The sequence below is a fragment of the Pseudorca crassidens genome, chromosome 8, assembly GCF_039906515.1.
Source record: "Pseudorca crassidens isolate mPseCra1 chromosome 8, mPseCra1.hap1, whole genome shotgun sequence".
NCBI lineage: Eukaryota > Metazoa > Chordata > Mammalia > Artiodactyla > Delphinidae > Pseudorca > Pseudorca crassidens.
The window spans coordinates 45864788-45890195 of NC_090303.1; the positions used below are offsets into that span (position 1 = coordinate 45864788).

Consider the following 25408-nt stretch of genomic DNA (forward strand, 5'->3'; position numbering starts at 1 on the left):
CCACTATTATTATGATACTGTCGATTTCCTCTTTTATAGCTGTTAGCAGTTGCCTTATGTATTGAGGTGCTTCTGTACTGGGTGCATATATATTTATAATTGTTATATCGCCTTTTGGATTGATCCCTTTATCATTATGTAGTGTCTTTCCTTGTCTCTTGTAACATTCTTTATTTTAAAGTCTATTTTATCTGATAGGAGTATAGCTACTCCACGTTTCTTTTGATTTCCATTTGCATGGAATATCTTTTTCCATCCCCTCACTTTCAGTCTGTGTGTTTCCGTAGGTCTGAAGTGGGTCTCTTGTAGACAGCATATAGATGGGTCTTCTTTTTGTATCCATTCAGCAAGCCTGTGTGTTTTGGTTGGAGCATTTAATCCATTCACGTTTAAGGTAATTATCAATATGTATGTTCCTATGACCATTTTCTTAATTGTTTTGGGTTTGTTTTTGTAGATCCTTTTCTTCTCTTGTGTTTCCCACTTAGAGAAGTTTCTTTAGCATTTGTTGTAGAGCTGGTTTGGTGGTGCTGAATTCTCTTTCCTTTTGCTTGTCTGTAAAGCTTTTGATATCTCCATCGAATCTGAATGAGATCCTTGCTGGTCAGAGTAATCTTGGTTGTAGGTTCTTCCCTGTCATCACTTTAAATATATCATGCCACTCCCTTCTGGTTTGTAGAGTTTCTGCTTAGAAATCAGCTGTTAACCTTATGGGAGTTCCCTTGTATATTAATTGTCATTTTTCCCTTGCTGCTTTCAATAATTTTTGTTTGTCTTTAATTTTTGTGCATTTGATTACTATGTGTGTGTGCATGTTTCTCCTTGTGTTTATCCTGTATGGGACTCTCTGCGCTTCCTGGCCTTGGGTGGCTATTTCCTTTCCCATGTTAGGGATATTTTCGACTATAATGCCTTCAAATATTTTCTCTGGTCCTTTCTCTCTCTCTTCTCCTTCTGGGACCCATATAATGCAAATGTTGTTGTATTTAATGTTGTCCCAGAGCTCTCTTGGTTGCCTTCATTTCTTTTCATTCTTTTTTCTTATCTTTTCATTCTTTTTTCTTATTCTGTTCCGCAGTAGTGAGTTCCACCATTCTGTATTCCAGGTCACTTATCCATTCTTCTGCCTCAGTTATTCTGCTATTGACTCCTTCTAGTGTAGTTTTCATTTCAGTTATTGTATTGTTCATCTGTTTGTTTGTTCTTTAATTCTCCTAGGTCTTTGTTAAACATTTCTTGCATCTTCTGGATTTTTGCCTCCATTGTGTTTCCGAGGTCCTGGATCATCTTCACTACCATTATTCTGAATTCTTTTTCTGGAAGGTTGCCTATCTCCACTTCATTTTGTTGTTTTCCTGGGGTTTTATCTTGTTCCCTCATCTGGTACATAGCCCTCTGCCTTTTCATCTTGTCTATCTTGCTGTGAATGTGGTTTTTGTTCCACAGGCTGCAGGATTGTAGTTCTTATTGCTTCTGCTGTCTGCCCTCTGGTGGATGAGGCTATCTAAGAGGTTGATCTAATCATTGATTTTAAACAAATTATTTTAGTCAAAGCAATACCAAAGATGGCTACTTGGTCTTCAAATCTATTTAATGCTCAAGCTTGTGAAGTCATAGAGGATGAATTAATTTGTATCCAGTTTGTTAAATCTGAGTATTTGAGAAATGTTTTACCATTTAAATTAGGAAAACACCACCACAAAGTAGCAAAAGTTCTTTGCTTTCATATCAGCAAGTGATTCCTTCCAACTGGCCTGTTATTCCGTCCATTAATCTAGAGCAGAATTTTATGAGTGGTGCTACTTATAACACTGTTCCTGGGTATTAGTAAAAAATATATGAAAAAGAATTCCATGGTCAAATAAATTTGGAAAATATTACATTCTGTACTCCTTTACTCAATGTACAATGCAATTAGCATTTCAAAACTCAAATATACAAATACATAGATACTTTTTTAAAAACCTGCTTTACTTTTTCTTACTGATATGACCCCAGAACACTCATTTTATGTGTATTAACATCCTCCACAGACAGCTTGGAAAGAAGTATAATCTTCAGTAATTGGTATTATATAAAATATCTTACTCTTCGGCCACCATACTTAGCGGGATTCTCCCTTTTTAGCTGCCTCCATTTAAACTACCAGGGAATAGAAAATGAACCTTTCATACACTTGAGTAATGCAGAACCAAAGTCTATCTCTAAGACTGCTGACAAAAAGGTGTTTGGCTAAAAAAAGTCCCCTCTATATGAAAATGATACCTACAGGTGGAAGAAGCCATTTTTTAATTTTCACCTCTCAGAATCATCCAAAGTCCAGCCCATGAAGCTTCTTCTCCAACCCCCAGGCCCATCCTCCTAGCTCTGGTTTCCTGGGTGACGAATGCTTCTTCTCTGAGTGATATAAACAGAAAACAGTCCTACTGCACAGGACTACACACTTGTTTTTACGACTATTTTTAAATAGAGCAGTTTTTGGTTCATAGCCAAACTGAGAGGACATTACAGAGATTTCCCATATACCCCTCACCCCGACACATGCACAGCCATCCCCCACCAGAGTGGTACGTTTGTTACAACTGATGAACCTACACTACACATCATTATCACCGGAGTCCATAGTTTACATTAGGGTTCACTCTTGGTGTTGTGCATATTGTGTACCATACATAGTATTTTCACTGACATAAAAATTGTCTGTGCTCTGCTTATTCATTCCTCACCATCTCCAAACCCCTGACAAGCACTGATCTTTTTACTCTTTCCATAGTTTTGCCTTTTCCAGAATGTCAGGTAGTTGGAACCATACAGTAGGTTGCCTTTTCAGAGTCCCTTCTTTCACTTAGTAATATATATTTAAGGTCCCTCCATGTCTTCTTAGTGCTGAATAATATACTGCTGTCTGGATGTACCACACTTTATTCATCCATTCACCTATTGAAGGACATCTTGCTTGCTTGCAAGTTTGGCAATTATGAATAAAGCTGCTATACATATTTGTATGCAGGGTTTTGTGTGAACATAAGTTTTCAACTCCTTTGGGTAAGTACCAAGGAACATGAATGCTGGACTGTAAGGTAAGAGTATGTTTAGTTTTGTAAGAAACTGCCAAACCATCTTCCAAAGTGGCAGTACCACTTCCTATTCCCACCAGCAACATACAACAGTTCCTGTTGCTCTGCATTCTGGTCAGCATCTGGTATTGCCAGTGTACTGGATTTTGGCCATTCTAACAGATGTATAGAGGTATCTCGTTTTAACTGGCATTTCCCTGATGACATATAACGTGGAATATCTTTTCATATGCTTGTTTGCTATGCGTATATCGTCTTTAGTGAGGTGCCTGTTAGGAAGTCTTTGGCCCATTTTTTAATCAGGTTGTTTGTTTTCTTATAGTTGAATTTTAAGAGTTGTTTGCATATTTTGTTTACATATTTTACATCCTTTATCAGATCTGAACAATGGGTGCTTTTGTTATTTATATCTTTATTCACAGACTAGCAAGGGCAAATATGCTTTCCTGTTTTATCAATTTCAGAACAGGTCAAACTAACCCCCAGCAAGAAAATATTCTTTTTCAACATGCAAGAGCCTAGAGTCAGTTCCAAAAAAACCCACAAAACAAAAAAACTAATCACGTCACAAAATTCTCTTAATCTTTTATAAAACTTACTTAAATCCTATGTAAGCTTTAAAATCTGTTTTTTGTATGGTTCACCCTTAGCCTTGAAATTTATTATAGTTTATAATCTATTACGGAAATATGATTACTGACTGCTAATTATTTTACTGTACTTACATAGATGATCCTTAATATTAAGGTACTGATAAAGCTGGCAAGAAATGAAACAGAATTACTTGAAAAATCAATGATCATTAAATTAATAATTAAGATTAGAGTCTGATTTTAAGTTACAGAAACGTTTTAAAAATAGATAATGACAAACCCTTCACTGTTTACAACTATGTCTTTTAGAGTTTACAACTATGTCTTTTAGAGTTTACAACTATGTCTTTTAGAAATTTGATTTTCTTTTGACTAATAAATTTTTTTTAACTTTTTAAAAACTTTTAACTTAAAAGATCGTCTTGAAAAGACTATCCTGATTAAAAAGGAGCACAAAAAACTGGGATTCTTTTTTTTTTTTAAGACTTTGATGTGGACCATTTTTTTTTTAAAGTCTTTATTGAATTTGTTACAGTATTGCTCCTGTTTTATGTTTTGGTTTTTTGGCCCTGAGGCATGTGGGATCTTAGCTCCCCGACCAGGGATCAAACCAACACCCCCTGCATTGTAAGGCAAAGTCTTAACCACTGGACTGCCAGGGAACTCCCTGTGATTCTAATATTATGCTTTGCTTTTCTGGTAACAGTATATAAGTATATATAGTTTTATAACCAGATATAAATAGCCTCTTCACTAGTTAACAAGGAGTAAAGAAAAGGAAGAGTTCCGCTGAAAAAAGCTTTAGGAATTCAGTGATAGCAGTTACACACTCAAAGTTTTTCATCATGCTCCAGCTATATACTAACTTATGTGCTCATTTTGTTAGATCACTTTCAAAGTGCAGTCCCTGGAGGAGCAGCATCAGCATCATCTGAGAACAAGTTAGAAATGCAAATTCTCAGGCTCAATAGCAGAATTACCAAATCTGGAATTCTTAGATAAAGCCCAGCAATCTGTGTTCTAAGAAGCTGACCATATACTCACTCATTTTTCTTATAGGCTAATAACCATTTACAAGTATAATATCAATTTTCATATAATTACATCTTTGGAAATTAACATAAACTAATGTAAATGTTGTTTGGAGCCACGTAGAAAGTTATATTGCTAGAGAGAGGTTTCTCTTTACCAAGGAACATTAAACAGTAGTCTCCAGCAAGGACTAAGATATGCCTGAATATTTAAGTAAAATTTATAAAATCCATGTCTATTTGGGCCTCAAAAGTGTTCAACACACAACTGAATGGAAGTCTATGAAGTAATGGTTTGTGATTTTCTAGATTATTAATGAGGGAGCTTATTCAGAAGAGTTAAGAAGCTATATTTCTGTTTCCAGATCTCAAGGTGAGGGGGAGGGAGGGTGTTGGTGGTAAATCTCTGGATTGCAATTTTTAAAAATAAGAAATACCACAGAAATCAACTATTGAATCTGTGCTAGACATGATAAAAGTATTTGCCTTACTCTATAAGAAATGTTAATTTGAGAAAAAGCAATCATAAATGTGCCCCAAATCTTAAGAATATTCATAGTAAATCTATTTCTAAGAATTAACCTAAGATGTACACCAAGAGAAGCACTGGAAATAAATGTCTATCAATAGAGAACAGAAAAGTTGTGGCACATTCTTATAATACAAAAAACCACACTACATGGACTGTAATCCCACTTTAGTAAGTAAGTACACACAAAGAGAAAAATACTTTAAAGAGATACTTCAAAATATAAATGGTGGTAAGAATTCTAGATAATTCTACAGTAAATCCTTTTTTTTTTTCCAGCTGAGAAAAATCAAGATTTAAAAAAAGACTTAAAGTCATGTTTAGGAATACTTAATGGCATGAGTAAATGTTATGATTTATTAAAATCATACAAAATAAATAATAAAATCATATTTACTACCTGCAGTATCATCTGAACTCTTTTTAAAATGGTCTGTAGTTTTTAAATTTTTATTTTTTAAATGCAAATAATCAAAATATAAGAGGATATGCATCAAAATGTTAAAAATGGCTGTCTGGATATTAGAATTATAAGCAACTTATTTTGAGATTTTTGGTATTTTCCAAATCTTCTGCAGTGACTCCTGTTTCAAATTTAGAAGCAGGATTTTAAAAAAATGAGAAAGATAGCTATGTAATAGAATCAGTAAGTGGGGATGTATATCTACTCTGAGAAAGCCCAACATAGAATTACAAAAATTCTAACTTTAGATGCAAACCTCAAATCTATCTTGGAAGACAGGTTACATGTAAGTTAAGATGTTAGTATACATCACATAAAATATTTTTCCCTAGTCAGTGTTTCCTTTGACTAGGGGTTGGGGTTCTCTCACAACTGCAAATGCCTGTATGTAGTTTATCACTGGCTATGGGAATGGAATTGGAGACTTTAGAAAAGCTGAAATATTTAAATGTTTAGAGTAACTGAAAACTGAAGGTAACTGAAATATCCAACACCTAGAAATATTAGTGGAAAGTTATTGATGAGAATATTGACAGGAAATTATAATTCAGTTTGGATATATCTTTCATGTTGTACTTTAATTCTATGGAGGAAAAAATATCTATAAAAATGTTTTCCTGAAAAAGTTAAACAGAGAGCTACCATATGATCCAGCAATTCCTAGAGAAATGAAAACATATGTAAACACAAAAACTTGTGTGCAAAGGTTCATAGAAATTCACCAACTCATGAATGTACAAATAAACTGTAGTATGTCCATACCATGAAATATTATTTGGCATTACAAAGGAATGAAGTACTGATACCATGCTACCACATGGATGAAACTTAAAAATACTATACTAAATGAAAAAGGCAGAAACCAAAGGCTACAAATTGTATGAGTCCATTGATATGAAATGTTCAGAAAATGCAAATGTAGAGCGGCAGACAGTAGACTACTGACTGGGTGCCTATGGCTGAGGAAAAGAAGACTGGGGGGAAATAGTGAGTGACTGCTAATGGTTTCTTTTCGTAAAAACAGAAATATTCTAAAATTGATTATGGCATTGGTTGCACAATTATATTAAGAACCATGAATTCTACACTCTAAATAGATGAACTGTATGCTATATAAGTTATATCTCAATAAAACTGTTATTAAAAATATTTATGTCAAAGAGGAAATTACAAATCAATCTCATTTTTCAATTTAAAAAAAGCCATGTATTGCTGAACCTGAAAGTCCCAAGCATTGTTTGTATTTTCTAAAAATAATTGGTATTTTCTGTCATGCTTTTCTTGCCAAGTTTCAAATCACACAGCAGCACTAGTCGAGTAATATAACAGAAAAGAGTAGGAGGCACTGTACATTAATAATCTACCTAGTCAGGTTTCTCAAGTCATTTTGAGAACATTTAACAAAGGAACTAATGTAACATAAAATAAACTGTATATCAGAAATACTATTCTCTGGCTTCTTACAGAAACAGTTATTAAATTGACTCTTGACAGTTTCTGCTTTAACCAAAAGGAGATGGTACTATGAGGAATTAAAAGTATAAACAATATTTCAATTTATTATTCAGTATTTACACTTAATAATACCCATTCTGACAAGTTCTCTCACTATTATTGTGGATAAATTTAAAACCAAATGATGAGATCTAATTTTCAGTTTTTAGAGCGCATTAAAACATATTCATTATTTTGTGCTATAATTTTTAAAATTACAATTTGCTTTGGTGACTGTGTTTCAGAAAACTGATTCCACTAGTAAAAAAAAATGAGAGCAATTTTACTTTTTCAAAAGTGATATTTCCAAACACTTAAAAAAAATACATTTAACAATTGCACTGGATTATAGCTGCCTCAGTATTATCCAATAAATTACTTTTTATTGCTTCTTAATAGCTTTTAATGTTTCTTTAATCTCTCACACCTGACAGAAAATCAGCAACATAGGTGACTACTAGATATCTACCAAAAATGTTTCCATACCATTCCGAAGTCATAAAAACCAGTAGTGTTCAACTGATGATAGCATAAATATCATCAATGGGATACCTAAGTAATGAGAAAGGGAGTGGGAGTTTCTGTAGCAATATAAGTCCACTGTCCCATACATGGACCTATAAATCTAAAGTACCATTTCTTACTTGTAAGAATGTACAGTGGAAAACAATAGCTACTTCTGACTGAATGAACCCTGACCCACCAGAAATTGTTTAACCGTGTTTCAGAGCCCTCTCATGCCCTGGAGTTAGTTGCATCATTTCTATGCCATTTCTTACCAATCCAGATTTAATGTTCATAATTGCATAATCAATTATTGATACCAGTAATACTGTCCACTCAATTCAGTATTATTATATTTAAGCCTGCTGACAGTAAAATACTATAGACTCCAATACAAAGCAGGTAACATTTTTCAACATCTACTATGTCCTATTTACTGTGCTAGAAGCTTACTATGTGATCCTCATTTTACTAGGTACTAGTGTTATCTCCCAAAAGCTTTAAGAATGTCAACAGCACAAAAAAGCTGTTTTCACTTGGTTTATACTAATGTTTCCTACCAATATGATGTATTCTATGCCAATCATTTATTAAAAAATTTATACCAAGTTACTGACAACTTGAAAGGCATACCGCTTTCTCATACTGCACCCATCCTTAACTATGATCTGATTCTGACTCTTAAAGCTTAATGTCTCTAATAAATGTCTTTCTAAATAAATGCTGTTTATTATTATCACAGGATTTTTGATAGAAAATTGATGGATTTTAAGATATAAAAGGTTGAGAACCAATGTACCAGACAACAAAGTTCAAGAAGATAGTGTGAGAGGGTTGTTCCAAATAAATACAACCTATTTCACAACTTTACCTAGAGCTAGTTTAGGGGTAAAGGTGAGGGAGGAGATAAAGGAAAACAGGCTGTTTTTGTTACCTGTAAAATATTTCTGGTAATGGGAAGAAAACTGGGTATATGGGCAACAGGAGTATGGGGAAGGCTCTTTGCTATTTACCTTCTACTTTTGATTTAAATCAATACATTAACTATTAAAAATTAATACGTAGAATTTTGAGTTTCTGCTAGTTTTAAAGACAGTATTTGAAACTGATGAGTAAAACAGTAAATATTTTAGCTATGGATTTAAATTTTTCATCAGTACAGCTGAGTATATTCCTCTGGCAACCAAAAATATTACTCCCTGAACTAGGAACGTGACTACTATCATGTGGATTGTTCAACTCTAGAATTATACAGTCCTGTCTTTTAATTAGCTAATGGCTGGAAAAAAAAAAGTAAAGGCGATCCTGTACAAGATAGAATCTTTATAAACTTACTCAAGAGCCAGTTGGAGACCAGCTCCATAAAAATAACAATTTAGGTCCCTGGAATGCAATCTAGGAGGCCAAGATGGCCAAATCTTTAGACTTGCTTTCATTTCAAGAAAAGCTTCCCACCACCGTCCAAAATTGTTCCAGCAACTACCACTTCTTAAACTTTAACAGCAAGCTCTTCAACAAGGGCACAGGAAACCCAAACAGCTGTATCAAGAATGACTTTTGGTCAGGAAATGAGTTTCTGATCAGAGTGGTAAAACTGAAAGTTCTTTCTTATACCTATTACTAATTTGAGATATACCATTTACTCCTTTGATGAAAGTCCTCCCCAACCAAGCTCCTTTCATGAAGGGAAGAAAAGAATAGAGTATTTAAATAGCAAAGAATTTATATATTTTAGTTTGGAGTTGTTAATTTTATCGAATGTTGGCTAAAGTCAAACGCTAAGTACTTATACCAGATCTGTTTCTTAAATATAAAAAAGATTTCTAGGGAAAAATGCTGGCATAGAGATAGGATCACAAAACTCCATACACTCAAACTTAATGAAATGAAGAAAACTAAAAGGTTACTTTATGTACTTTTTGGCATGTTTAAATGTTTCATTCTGTAAAATTTGAAAATTAATTAAAAACAATAAAATATCAAAGAAGAATATCATCTGGAGAAAAGAAAGCAGAAGTGTACAGAATTTCATTTAAAAATCTTACCATTCCATTTCTTACCCTTCAAAAAATAAAAGAGGTAAATGAAAAGTTCTGAAATCTTTCTCTGATACCAACTTTTCGGAGACGATGAATGAGGGGGATAGACAAGCAGTCAAAGTGGAAGGACTCATATAGAGTAAAAGCTACTCTCACCTCAACTGGCCATCAGACATTTTTAAAAAACTGTCAGGTTTACCATGTCATTTTTCCCTAACATGGAGAAGTATGGTAGATGACTCAAAAATACATATAAATGGCTCAAAGCTAATTATTTCCAGCAATAAGCAAGATTTATCAGAACAGAAAGACAAAAACACTAAGAAGTAAAAACCATGGGAAACAGGTGGGAAGAAAGAAATTTCTATTTGAAGTTCCCCTTCTCAGCTGTGAATTAAGAGTGCCATGGCCAATACCCAGATGTCCACCTATCTTTAACCCTCTGCTAGTAAATGTAAATAATTAATAGTAATTACTTATTGACAATGTTTCAGTCATTATTCTTAGCATTTCAAATGCATTACCTCAATTTAACCCTTACAACAATCCTATGAGGTATAATATCCCATTAACAAATGAGGAAACTGAGGCAAAGAGGTAGTTTGCTCAAAATTACAAAGCTAAAAAATGCTGGAGCCAAGATTCAAAACCAAGCCATCTGATTCAAAACCAGAGCTCTTGGCCAATGAAAAGAAAAGAGAGTTTACAATATTTATATCATGAAAAGGTTCGGTTCAGGGAAAATAATATTAATCAAGACATTAAGCATTCTGTAACAATAAACAATATCAACCATTAGAAAGACATAATGGGGCTTCCCTGGTGGTGCAGTGGTTGAGAGTCCACCTGCCGATGCAGGGGACACGGGTTTGTGCCCTGGTCTGGGAAGATCCCACATGCCGCGGAGCGGCTGGGCCCGTGGGCCATGGCCACTGAGCCTGCGTGTCCGGAGCCTGTGCTCCGCAACGGGAGAGGCCACAACAGTGAGAGGGCTGCGTACCCAAAAAAAAAAAAAAAAAAGAAAGACATAATGAACATACATCTTTAAAACATTTGTATTATCATCAAAATGTAAGGCAAACGACCACTGGAAACAGAAATCAACAGAAGTTTTAACTCAAGAACATCGAGCTCATGATAGAACAGACAGACATAAATAAAGTGACCTATATGGAAACTGAATAATATAGTGAATAAGGCTGAATTAATACGTAATGTATTCTTTATCTGAAAGTAAAGACTGTACCTCATTTTCAAATACAGAGAATTAAGAAAACAAATCAAAGGCTACAACGAAAACTTCAATGAAGTTTCCAAAAACCTATTAATCTATGCTATAATGCAATAAAAGTAGAAATTAAAGTTTTACTAGGAAAAGAAACTTTAACCATTTAGAAGTTAAAAACAAAACAGAATACTCTCATATGCTAAACAGGATATCAAAACTGAAATTGAATATCTTGAAAATACAAATAATGGAAACATATACTAGCCAAAGCTGAGCTCAGAAGATAAATCTTGGCATAAAACACTTACTAAACAGTAAATATCACAAATACAAAATTAAGCATTCATCTTCAGAATCCAGAAGAAGAACAATACACATGCCAGGAAGGCAGAAGAAAGGCAAAGACAGAGCAAAGTCAAAGGGAAATGAACTAGGAAAAAAAAAACACAGTAAAATTAATTCAACACCTTAAAAAATTTTAATATAGTATATAACCTAATAAATTTAATCACTCAAACACAAATATACAATATTAAAAATAAGAATAGAGGGCTTCCCTGGTGGCACAGTGGTTAAGAATCCTCCTGCCAATGCAGGGGACATAGGTTCAAGCACTGGTCTGGGAAGATCCCACATGCCATGGAACAGCTAAGCCTGTGTGCCACAACTACTGAGCCTGCGCTCTAGAGCCCGTGAGCCACAACTACTAAGCCTGTGTGCCACAACTAATGAAGCCTGCATGCCTAGAGCCCGTGCTCCACAACAAGAGAAGCCACCACAATGAGAACCGCAACGAAGAGTAGCCCCCACTCGCCACAACTAGAGAAAACCCGTGTGCAGCAACGAAGACCCAACATAGCCTAAAATAAATAAATAAAAACGAGAATAGAAAAACAACTGCAGATATACAAAAGATTAAAAGAATTATAGAAGAGTACTTTGTGAAACTCTATGAAAATACACTTGAAAATTTGGATGAAGTGGATTATATTCTAGGAAACAAAAAACTAAACAAAAGAAGTAGAAATCAAAAAAGACCAAGAGCCATGGAATAAACAGATTTACTAAAGAGCTATAATCCAAAGTCATACTAGTCAGCTTCATAGGGAAAATTCTTTCAGACCGAAGTAACAGATAATAGAGATGATATTTACACCATGCCAGAGCAGAGGAAGGAAATCTTGCAAAATCTTTTTATGAAGCAATATAACACAGAAATCTAAGGATTACATTATGAGAAAGAAAAAATTTCAGACCTCATTTCTGAATATTGAAACAAATATAATAAATTTTAAACACTTCAACGGCCACTGTATATTTTAAAAAAGAACTCCATAAATGAATAGTATTCATTCCAGAAATGTAATTATGACCAATTATTAAGTAATCTATTAAAAAATTCACCAAATTATAGGTTATGAGTCAAAACAACCTTCATTTCAAAGATCAAATGGCATTTCAAACATAATGAATCACTCTTCATTTAAAAGAAAAAGAAAAACAATTGGTAAAATATGCACGTATGCTTGATGCTACCATTGTCAGAGTGAACACACTACCTTTTTTTAAATTGAGGTATAACTGACATACAACATTATATTAGTTTTGGGTGTACAACATAATTCACTATTTGTATATACTGCTAAATGATCACCACAGTAAGTCTAGTGAACATCTGTCACCAGACATACTTACAGAAAGTTTTTTCCTTGTGATGAGAACTTTTAAGAGTTTCTTTCTTAGCAACTTTCGAATATGCAATACAACATTATCAAGTATAGGTGCCATGCTGTACATTACATCCCCATGACTTTAGTACTGGAAGTTTGTACTTTTTGACTCCCCTCACCCATTTCAACTACTCTCAACCCCCCTCCATCCCTAGAAACCACCAATCTGTTCTCTGCATCTATGAGACGGTGCGTTTGTTGTTTTGTTTTAGATTCCACATGTATAATACCATATTTTTAATCTGACATTTCACTTAGCATAATACCCTCAAGGTCCATCCATGTTGTCACAGATGGCAAGATTTCCTCCTTTTTTATGGTTGAATAATATTTTTTATCTATTCATTTTTTTATCCATTCATGCATCAGTGGACACTTAGGTTGTACCCCTATCTTGGTTATTTTAAATTCCACAAGGAACATGAGGGTATGTATATCTTTTTGAGCTACTGTTTTCATTTCTTTTGGATAGATGCTCAGAAGGGGAACTGCTAAATCATATGGTAGTTCTATTTTTAACTTTTTGAGGAACCGCCATACTGTTTTCTGTAGTAGCTGCACCAATTTACATTCCCACAAACAGTGCATATCCTCACCAATACGTTTTACCTCTTGAGCTTTTGATAATAGCCTTTCTACAGGTATGAGGTGATAGCTCATTGTGGTTTTGATTTGCATTTCCCTGATGATTGGTGATGTTGAACACATTTTCATGTGTCTGTTAGCCATCTGTACATCTTTGGAAGAATGTCTATTCAGATCCTCTGCCTGCTTTTTAATTAGATTTTTTTTTTTTTTTTTTGCTGTTGAGTTCTATGAGTTCTTTATGTATCTTGTATATAAACCTCTTATAGGATATATAATCTGCAAGTATTTTTTTCACATTTAGTAGGTTGCCTTGCATTTTGTCAATGGTTTCCTTTCATGTGCAGAAGCTTTTTAGTTTGATGTAGTTCCACCTGTTTATTTTTTCTGTTGTCTTTGCTTTAAGGTTCAAACCAAAAAATCATCACCCAGACTCATGTCAAGGAGTCTTACCGCCTATGTTTTCTTTTAGGATTTCAATGGCTTCAGATCTTACATTCAAGTCTTTTTTTTTTTTTTTTTGCCTTTTTGGAGTATCACCAATTATTGGTTCCTTTATTTTCTTGAACTAGTTCGTTGATGTTGAATCTAATATATAGAGGGAAAAAACGCCAAGCCATGCTTTTGAAAAATGGGTCTTACATTGTTTTTTTAAAACAGAAGTATAGTTGATTTATAATATTGCATTATTTTCAGGTGTACAGCAAAGTGATTCATAAATACATATATATACATTCTTTTTCAGATTCTTTTCCATTATAGGTTATTACAAGATTGAATATAGTGCCCTGTGCTATACAGTAAGACTTTGTTGTTTATCTATTTTATATATATATATATATATATATATATAGATATATAGATATAGATATAGTAGTTTGTATCTGCTAATCCCAAACTCCCAATTTATCCCTCCCCCCTTTCCTCTTTTGTAATCATAAGTTTGCTTTCAGTGTCTTTGATCATTTCTGTTTTGTAAATAAGTTCATTTGTATCATTTTTTAGATGCCACATAAGTGATATCATAATATTTGTCTTTCACTGTCAGGCTTACTTTACTTAGTATGATCATTTCTACGTATATCCATGTTGCTGCAAATGGCAATATTTCATTCTTCCTTATGGCTAAGTAATATTCCATTATATAATATATACCACATCTTCTTCGTCCATTCATCTGTTGATGTACACTTAGGTTGCTTCCATGTCTTGATTATTGTAAATAGTGCTGCTATGAACATTGGGATACATGTACCTTTTCAAATTAGAGTTTTTGTCTTTTCTGTATATATACCCAGGAGTGGGATTGCTGTATCATATGGTAGCTCTATTTTTAGTTTTTTAAGGAACCTCCATACTATTCTCCATAATGGCTGTACCAATTTACATTCCCACCATCAGTGTGGGAGGGTTCCCTTTTCTTCACACCCTCTCCAGCATTTATTATTTGTAGACTTTTTGATGATGGCCATTCTGACTGGTGTGAGGTGATACCTCATCATAATTTTGATTTGCATTTCTCTAATAATTAGGCATGTTGAGCATCTTTTCATGTGCCTGTTGGCCATCTGTATGTCTTCTTTGGAGAAATGTCTGTTTAGGTCTTCTGCCCATTTTTTGATTGGGTTGTTTGGTTTTTGTTATTGAGTTGTATGAGTGTCTGTATATTTTGGAAATTAAGCCTCTGTTGGTCACATCATTTGCAAATATTTTCTCCCATTCCATAGGTTGTTTTTTTTCATTTTCTTTATTGTTTCTTTTGCTGTGCAAAGCTTTTAAGTTTCATTAGGTCCCATTTGTTTATTTTTGCTTTTATTTCTTTTGCCTTGAGAGAGACTGACCTAAGAAAACATTGGTATGATTTATGTCAGAGAATGTTTTGCCTATATTCTCTTTTAGGAGTTTTATGGTGTCACATCTTATATTTAAGTCTTTAAGCCATTTCAAATTTATTTCTGTGTATGGTGTGAGGGAGTGTTCTAACTTCATTGATTTACATGTGGCTGTCCAAGTTTCCCAACACTACTTGCTGAAGAGACTGTCTTTTCTCCATTGTATATTCTTGCCGCCTTTGTCAAAGATATAATTGACCGTAGGTGTGTGGGTTTATTTCTGGGCTCTCTATTCTGCTCTCTACTGATTCATATGCCTGTTTGTGTGCCAGTACCAAACTTTTTTGATTACTGTAGCACTGCAGTATTGTGTGAAGTCTGGGAGGGTTATGCCTACACCTTTGTTCTTTTTCCTCAGGATTGCTTTTGCAGTTCTGGGTCCTTTGTGGTTCCATATAAATTTTAGTATTATTTGTTATAATTCTGTGAAAAATGTCATGGGTAATATGACAGGGATCACATTAAATCTGTAGATTGCTCTGGGTAGTATGGACATTTTAATGATATTAATTCTTCCAATCCAAGAGCCTGGGATACCTTTCCATTTCTTTGGATCACCTTCGGTTTCCTTAATCAATGTTTTATAGTTCTCAGCACATAAGTCTTTCACCTCCTTGGTCAGGTTTATTCCTAGGTATTTTTTTTCTTTTTTGGACGCGATCTTAAATGGGATTTTTCTTACTTTCCCATTCTGATATTTCACTGTTAATGTAAAGGAATGCAACGGATTTTTGTATGTTAATCTTGTACCCTGCTACCCTGCTTATTTGGTTTATCAGTTCTAATAGTTTTTGTGTGGAGTCTTTAGGGTTTTCTACATAAAGTATCATGTCATTTGCATATAATGACAATTTTACCTCTTCCCTTCCAATTTGGATACCTTTTATTTCTTTTTCTTGTCTGACTGGTGTGGCCAGGACTTCCAATACTGCATTGGATAGAAGTGGTGGCAGTGGGCATCCTTGTCTCGTACCAGATTTTAGAGGGAAGGCTTTCAGCTTTTCACTGTTGAGTATTTTATTGGCTGTGGGTTTGTCATAAATAGCTTTTATTATGTTGAGATATATTCCCCCTATACCCTCTTTGGTGAGTTTTTTTTTTTTTTACCATGAATGAATGTTGAATTTTATCAAATGCTTTTTCGGCACCCATTGAGATGAACATGATTTCTGTCTTCTCTCTTGTTGCTGTGGTGTTATCACAATGATTTGCATATGTTGAACATCCTTAATCCGTTTTGAGTTAATTTTTGTGTATGGTGTAAGACAGTGGCTCAGTTTCATTCTTTTGCATGTGGTTGTCCAGTTTTCCCAACACTGTTTACTGAAGAGACTATCCTTTTCCCATTGTATATTCTTGGCTTCTTTGTCATAAATTAATTGACCATATATACGTGGGTTTATTTCTTGGCTGTCTATTCTGTTCCATTGATCTATGTGTCTGCTTTTACGCCTATATGGTTTTGATTACTACAGCTTTGTAACATAATTTCAGATCAGGGAGTAAGATGCCTCCAGCTTTGTTCTTTCTCAAGATTGCTTTGGCTATGGGTCTTCTGTGGTTCCATACAAATTTCAGAATTGTGTGAATTCTGTGAAAATGCCATTGGAATTTTGATAGGGACTGCACTGAATCTGTAGATTGCTTTGAATAGTATGGACATTTTAACAATATTAATACTTCCAATCCATGAGCATGAAATATCTTTCCACTTATTTGTTTCTTTAATTTATTTCACCAATGTCTTATAGTTTTCAGCATACAGGTCTTTCACCTTCTTGGTTAAATTTATTCCTAGATATTTTATTATTTTTGATGCAACTGTAAATGAATTGTTTTCTTAATTTCTCTAATAGTTTGATATTAGTGTATAGAAATGCAACAGATTTCTATATCTTGATTTTGTATCCTGCAAATTTACCAAATTCATTTATTAATTCTAACAGTTTTCTGGTGGAGTCTTTAGGGTTTTCTGTATATAGTATATTATCATTTGCAAATAGTGACAGTTTTAATTCTTCCTTTCCAATTTGGAAGCCTTTATTTTTCTTCCCTAATTGCTCTGGGTGAGACTTCCAATACTATGTCAAATAAAAGTGGCGAGACTCAGCATCCCTGTCTTGTTCCTGATCTTAGAGGAAAAGCTTTCAATTTTTCATCACTGAGTATGATGTTAGCTGTGGTCTTATCATATATGGCCTATATTATGTTGAGGTATGTTCTCTTTATACACACTTTGTTGAGAGATGTTGAATTTTGTCAAATGCTTTTTCTGCATCTATTGAGATGATTGTATAATTTTTATCCTTCATTTTGTTAATGTAGTGTACCATAATGACTGATTTGCAGATGTTGGACCATCCTTGCATCCCTGGAATAAATCCCACTTGATCATGGTGTATGATCCTTTTAATGTATTGTTGAATTTGATTTGCTAATATTATACTGAGGATTTTTACACTGATGTTCATCAGGGATACTGGCCTGTAATTTTCTCTCTTGTGGTGTTACTTGTCTAGTTTTGGTGCACCAGCTCTTTAAAGCTTCTTCCCAAAGCAAGTCTCATGGCCACACTTAACTTCAAGTGGGCAGAGAAGTATAATCTTATCATATGTCAAGGAGAGAGGATGAGAATATTTGTTAACAGCTCTAATCATTACTATACCTGCAAAGTCAGAGGAAACACCTCTGATTATTACTCTATATTACTTTTATTGTTTGACCAGTTTACAAAGAGTATATGTTACTTTATCATTTAAAAACACATTCACATGTAGATTTCATATCTGTCCATAGATGAAGATTTATACTTTGGACTGTGGGGTGAAAACTGAGGAAATGCTACTGTCTGATTATAGTAACCTTAACTACAAGTTCAATTTTAAGTGTCAGTAATAAACTTGTTTAAAAAGGTTGTATCAGCAGGGTTAATGTAATAAAATAACATCAAATTCTACAAATGGTTTTTAGTTTTCTATTAAGCTACACAGATTAGTCTAATAAACTGGCAATTATCCATCTCCCCATTGCCCTCAAAAATGTGAAGCTGTCTCTTTTAGTCCTCAGAATAAATATGTGTATGTGCAACCTGGGTATTATTAACTGCAATTTGTAAAAAAGGAAACTGAAGTGTGAGACACATTGCAGTTAATTCAATGGGCCATGATTTTCCCCCCAACATTTTATTTTAAAATTTCAAACAGATAGAAGAGTTGAAAAAACTTCTCAGTGCATACTCGGAAAGCCAACATTTAGAATCTATATTTAACATTTTGCTACATTGGCTTCATCACATATATATTCATCTATCTATCATCTATTGATCTTATTTTTTATTAATTTCAAAGTAAGTTGCAGACAGCAGTATCCTTCACCTCTAAACATCTTAATTAGATTTCAATATTTATATTCTATATTTTAGAAGTTATATATTAGAATGCACAAGTGTATACTTGTGTAAGTTCTAATAAATACATCCACCCATGTAACCAAAATCTCTATCAAGATATACAATTCCATTGTCCCAGGAAGTTCCCTCACATTGGGCTTTGATTTGAACACAAGATCTGTCTCTAAAGTCCATAGTCTTTCCCACAACACTATGCTACTTCTTTTAAAAAGGCCCAATGTATAAATACATTAAACAAAAAGAATTTTATTTCTAACCCTCAATAATAAAGGTAGCTGAAATATGGAAATATGAAAGGTATAAAATACTAGAGATTGCCTCCACTAAAGCCAGACAGCCTAGGTATTTAATATCTGTAGCACAATGACTGTATCACTTTCTGTTTACTAATTTCCACTGAATAAATAAAAATATCTACTTCCTTCCCCAAGAGTTAAAGAATTAATCAAGGAGGTATGGCAATTAAAGAATTAATCAAGGAGGACGTGACAATAACAACCATTACATATGTTCATATCTTATACCTTCAATTAAACTAATAATGCTTCGGGGCAAGACCATTTCTTAGGCTTGTAAGGCAAGCATTAGGTCAAGTGCTATACACTTTAGTGATTACGATGAGAGGCAGTGAGGAACTGGAGAAAACACAAAACCTTTGGAATCAGCCAAATGTGGATTCAGATCTCTTCATATTTATTTAGCTATATAACTATGTACAAGTTAAACTTCTCTAAGCCTCAGTATATCATATGTAAAATGAGGCCTATATTTGGCCTTCCTATCAATGTCAGGTTTCTCAAATAGACGATCTACAAGCAGACCCAGGCAAGAGAAGCCCCTACCCTGGACTTCAGGCTTTTGGGGGAATTTTATGTAACAGTTTGTTAATTTAACTTAGTATGTATATGGTATGTAGGTCTACATTTATATTTGCTCCAGATCCTGCAGATGTTACAAATGGGCCTGTCTGTATCTACTACTAATAACCTAACATGTGTATTGCCATATTCACTTTCAAATATTACCCTATTTAGTCATACAACATTATCATGAGTTAGGTTTCATTAATCCCATTGTGCAGATAAAGAAACAGATGTGGTTAAGAAACCTACCCAGCGCCCTTATCTTCTATCACGATATCACTCTCTTCTTAACTCCCAAATATCTGAGCTTCCTTCTCTAACATATTATCAATATTTCACTCTCCAAGACAATATGCCCCTAATCTCTAAATCTAGTCCCTATTTTCCATGACCTCTCGGTAGCACCTGATACTGTTAATAATTTTTCCTTTCTTAAAACAACTTTTCCTTTGGTTTCTAAGGCTCGACTATTTCTTCTCTTAGCTTTTGCTCTTTTTCTGTCTCCTCTTGTTAGAGTTTTGGTGAAGAATGAATAAGATAATATTTTTGGAGAGTGTCAGCATAAAGCATATATTCAATAAAAGGTAGGGTTTCTTTTTAACCTAAAAAGAATAGCTACCATTTTTAAGAATGGTGTCAATTACTCTACTAGGTGATACACACACATGCACACACACTATTCCATTTATCCTAAAAGCACCATAAAATTGAAGTTCAGACTGGCTGACAAATTAACCTGTATTAGAAACCTGGCTCCAACAATTCCTAGGTTTATGATACTAAGTCACTTAACTTCCCTGAGCTTCTGCTTCTCCATCGTGTAATTTTATAATGTTCTTGTGAGAATTAAATGAAACACAGGATATAAAAACACAAAGTACATGGTACAACAGTCAGTAAATATTAAACTCCTTTCTCTTCTTGTTGCTACCAGGTGAATACATTAATTTTTTATCCTTCCCTTGTGTGCATTTCTAAAAACTAAGTCCTTGATCTCTTGACCTTCTTTCTTTATACTCTGTACCTACACTCTGTCACACTTGTGAGTCCAACTCCTCCAGAAAGATAGTTTTGAATTATCTGTGACAATTTCTAAGTGTGCAGGCCCACATCTCTAAGTTTTGCTAGTTCTTTCTACTTGAGAATCCCACTGCCTACCATATCAAACTGCTCCTTTCCCTCACAAAGAATGGAAAGCAAAAGACTGGGAGTGGGTGACATAAAATATTAAACAGACAAAATTGATAGGATTCATGATAAAGAAGCTAATTTTATGGTTTCAAGCTTGCCTGAGAAAATTACAAAACTGGAGAAGATTCTCATAGATCATGTCCAAAATTTTCTCCCCTTTTCCTCATTCTTCAGACATGAAACTCTAATCCTTCTATTTCCCTAACCCACAAAGCCAAAAATGTTCCCATTCCATTGAATTCCCTTACATTTAAATGCTCCATTCATCTAACACCTAATAATACTCTATCTTCTATTACCAATTTTCTTACATTTACATCTTATCTTCCTAACTATGCTGTAAGTTCTTTAAGGCCAATAACCATCTCTTATACTTTTAGTATTGTTCATAATGCTAATCAACTACTGCTATAAAGATATGGTCAAGAATTCAGAAATTATAAATTAAGATGCTTTCAGATCTTTTTCTGACATGGAAGGAAAACTTTTCAAGTCAAAAGCTCTGATCCACAAATAGAGAAGGTGTGACAAACAGGAAATTTTCTATTTCTCTCTCAAGAATTTCAGTTTTGGCTTTAAACAGAAAAAAAATCCTTTAACATATATTTCCTTAGCCATGTGTTAATACTTTATAAATTATTTCCAGGAACTGTGCAAGCTTTTCTTCAAAAATTACTTATACCAGCATACCTTGGAGATACTGCAGGTTCAGTTCCAAACCACCACAATAAAGCAAATATCGCAATAAAGAGTCACACAAATTTTTGGTTTCCCAGTGCATATAAAATTTATGTTTATACTATTACTGTATTCTATTATAGTGTTCAATGGCATTACATCCTAAAAAAAATATACATACCTTAATTAAAAATACTTTATTGCTAAAAAATGCTAATCATCATCTGAGCCTTCAGCAAGTCATAATCTTTTTACAATAGTAACAACAAAGATCACTGATGACGGATCACCATAACAAATATAATAATAATGAAAAAGTTTGAAATATTTAAAGAATTGCCAGAATGTGACAGAGAGACATAAAGTGAGCAAATGCTGTTGGAAGAAAGACGCGGATAGACTTGCTCCATGCAAGATTGCCAAAAACCTTCAATTTGTAAAAAAAACACAATATCTGAGAAGCATAGTAAAGCAAAAGCACAGTAAAACGAGTTATGCCTGTATTTTCTAATACAGTTACTAGTCATTAATTTCTGTAGGAAAATAATTCCTAAAACTATAAGGCTCAAAAACCACACAATGTAGACTGATGTGCTATTTATTAAATATTAAATAATTTTAAAACTTTCAAAACCAAGATGATAAAAATACTTAGTCTAAAGTTTATTAAAAGAAATGGCTTTCGGGCTTCCCTGGTGGCGCAGTGGTTGAGAGTCCGCCTGCCGATGCAGGGGACACGGATTCGTGTCCTGCTCCCGGAGGATCCCACATGCCACAGAGCGGCTGGGCCCGCGAGCCACGGCTACTGATCCTGCGCGTCCGGAGCCTGTGCTCCGCAGCGGGAGAGGCCACAGCAATGAGAGGCCCGCGTACCGCAAAAAAAAAAAAAAAGAAAGAAATGGCTTTCTTCTTTGGTTGAATATATTTAATAACTGGGAAAATTTGATTAAATTAATTTTCTTTACTGTGATCAAAATAGAACTGTAGGATAATAAAACTGATTTTGATTTGCTTATTTTACCTGAGTAGCTTTATCTTTCATGCATGAAGGGTAATGAACATGAGGATCTCGTGGCCACTGTCCTGTGAGATAAGGTCCTGTTATCGTATCCAAAGAAGAGGTTCGCCTTATTGTACCAGAGGTTCGAACTTGATGAGATTTTGGCCTGTCCACTATAAAAAAGTGAAAAAAGATTAGTCACTAATGAATAAAGTAAAACTTAAAATTATTTAACCTTCATAGTTTGTAAAATATCACTCTGTCAATTTTCCCTACAATATATATTTACCCTAATAGCCCTCCTGCGTGATGTGATGAAATTTATAGACCCTCTCCCAAAGGAAAATACATTCACATATTAAATTTTGCATACACTTCCAGGGCTGTCACACCCTACAAAGCCCATCCATTTTAGAGACCTATTCTAAAACCTGTATATCATCTCCACTGCCATTACTTTAATGAAGACTTCATCATGTCTCAACTGCCAGTTTCCTAAATGCTATCTCTGCATCCACCCTAACTAAATCTTACAGTACCACCTCCCTCCACTGCTTAAAAAAATTTCCATGGTTATTCACTGTCTTTAACTTAAAGCCCATTATTTTTCACAATTCAGCTCCCATATACATCAATACTTGATGTCTTGCTACTCCTCCATAAACCCATGTTAACTACTAAATGCCATACAAACTAACTGCAATTTCCCAAATGTAAAACACTCACTTCTCTGCCTCTATACTTTCTATTATCTCCTGCACCTAAAATGTTCTCCTTCCCTGTTCACTTGACAAAAACTTATCTTAAAGATCAGCTCAGGTGTCACACTGCCTCTGTGAAACCTTTCCCAATGCCCTTCTTTTCTCCATCTCTGTCCTTTTTAAAGATATACGCACTCTCTGCTTGCATGGAGCCCTAAATTTGTCTTTCTTCCCCAACTAGAGCATAAGTTTGGTCCCTACAGATTGAAAAGAAGTTGATGCTCAATACTTATGAATAAATTTATTCACAGCTACACAAAAATAACATGTATAAAGAATCTTACATTTTAATTCAGCTTCCTCATTTATGGATGAAGAATTTGAAGCCCAGAGGGATAAAATTAAATCGTCCAATGAAATAGAACTGCTAACAGGTGATAGAGGTAAAAAGGAACCAAGATCTCCAGATATTCTACACAGTTCAATCAATCTACTATAATAATCTACTTCTCCTCTCCATATAGGTACCATCGGTACCTCTGCTGAGAATTAAAATGATCATACTGAACCCTATAGTTTCTTTACAAAGAAACTATAAAGGATTTTTCATATATGCATCTCAAATAAGTTACTACTAATGTGCATTGAATAATAAAATCCAGTGGATTACAAGCACCAAGGATCAGTCTTACTCAGAGTTATATCTCACATCAAACAAAATGTCTTGCACATTACAGAGGGCTAAGAAACATTTGTTATTGAATACTGTCCTTTAACTATCCTTCTGAAACCAAAATACAAAATTGGGTTTTTTAAATTGGAAAACAAAAGAAAATGCAGCATACTGTGAACTATCATATTATTTACATACACTCATCCTCATTTCTATGGGGGACTGGTTCTAGGACCCTCACGGATACCAGAATCTGAGGAAGCTCAAGTCCCTTACATTTGGCCATCCACCTCTCCAGGTTCCACATCCTTGGACATAGAGGGCTGGAGGGCCAATTTTATCTTACAACTGCAGTTCTGATTTCTTCTTTGACCCAAGAGTGTTAGAGAATATCTGAAAATTACAAAATTTCCTCCCTTTTTTTTTTTTTTTGGCGGTACGCGGGCCTCTCACTGTTGTGGCCTCTCCCGTTGCGGAGCACATGCTCCGGACGCGCAGGCTCAGCGGCCATGGCTCACGGCCCAGCCGCTCCGCGGCATGTGGGATCTTCCCAGACCGGGACACGAACCCGTGTCCCCTGCATCGGCAGGCGGACTCTCAACCACTGCGCCACCAGGGAAGCCCTCCTCCCTATCTTTATTACTTAGCTCTAATTTTATTTTGCCATAGGCAGAGAGTCAGGACAGTCTATTTCTACTCTTTGGAATCACCTGAAATTTTATTTGTGACCAAAAATCATGGTCAATTTTTATAAATATTTCAGGAGTCATGGAGAACATATATTTTCTGTTTTCAGAATACAGTTATTTTTCTTGTACATCAGCTGAAATAAAAATATAGAATATAGTAATAATAAAATTATTAGCTTTATCTGTCACAGACTTAGAGAACTACTCTAAAATTTCTAAACTACTCTTGAAATATAACAATTTTCTTTATCTCTTGCAATTTTTATCATTTAAATTTAGTTCTGGGGAATTCCCTGGCAGTCCAGTGGTTAGGACTCTGCACTTCCACTACAGGGGGCATGGGTTCAATCCCTGGTCATCGGGGAACTAAGATCCCGCAAGCTGCGCCGTGTGGCCAAAAACAAGAAACAAACAAAAAAAGTTTATAGAAATTTAGTTCTGTATAATTTGGTTACATATTGATTCATGACATCATCATTATGGCTTATATGCTTCACCATTGTAGTCTGTTCTATTTATTACTTTTAAGCTCTGTCAAATTGAACATTATCACCCGTTTATGCTTTCTTTCTATTATAATGTGTCTGGTTTGCCTATTCTTTTATTTTCAATTTCTTTCAATCATGCTGTTTCGGTGTGACTCTTGTATACTGTATGCAATTAGGCTTTTTGAAAAAACTTTAGGGTATGTCTTCTCCTTATAAAAGGTATGTTCATCCCACTTATATTTGTTATAACAAACTTGATTAAACCTGTCACATAACTTTTTTCTTCCTCTTATAATTCTTCCTTGCTACTTGTTTTCTATGTTTTACTGTCTACTTCTTTTTCTCCTTACCTTTTCCCCTACCATAGGTAATTCAGAAGATATGCAGATTGTTTTTAGTTCTATTACTAGGAATTACTTCTATTAATTCTTTTAAATATTTTTTCTGGCTATAAAAGCAATATGCACAAATTTTAGCAACTTTACGAAACACGGAAAATTAACATGTCTCTCTCATAATCTGATTTATAATAATTTGTTTAAAACTTCTTA

At 34.3% G+C, this 25408-nt stretch overlaps 1 protein-coding gene across 2 annotated transcripts in view; it reads right to left on the minus strand.

The window, feature by feature from the left end:
- The window catches only part of GLCCI1 (glucocorticoid induced 1), a 120016-nt gene that overhangs the window by 63448 nt on the left and 31160 nt on the right, over positions 1-25408 (minus strand). For both annotated transcript variants that reach the window (XM_067746319.1, XM_067746318.1), the window contains exon 2: positions 22328-22479. In XM_067746319.1, coding sequence (XP_067602420.1) covers positions 22328-22479 — 152 coding nt within the window. The remainder of the gene's footprint in view (positions 1-22327; positions 22480-25408) is intronic.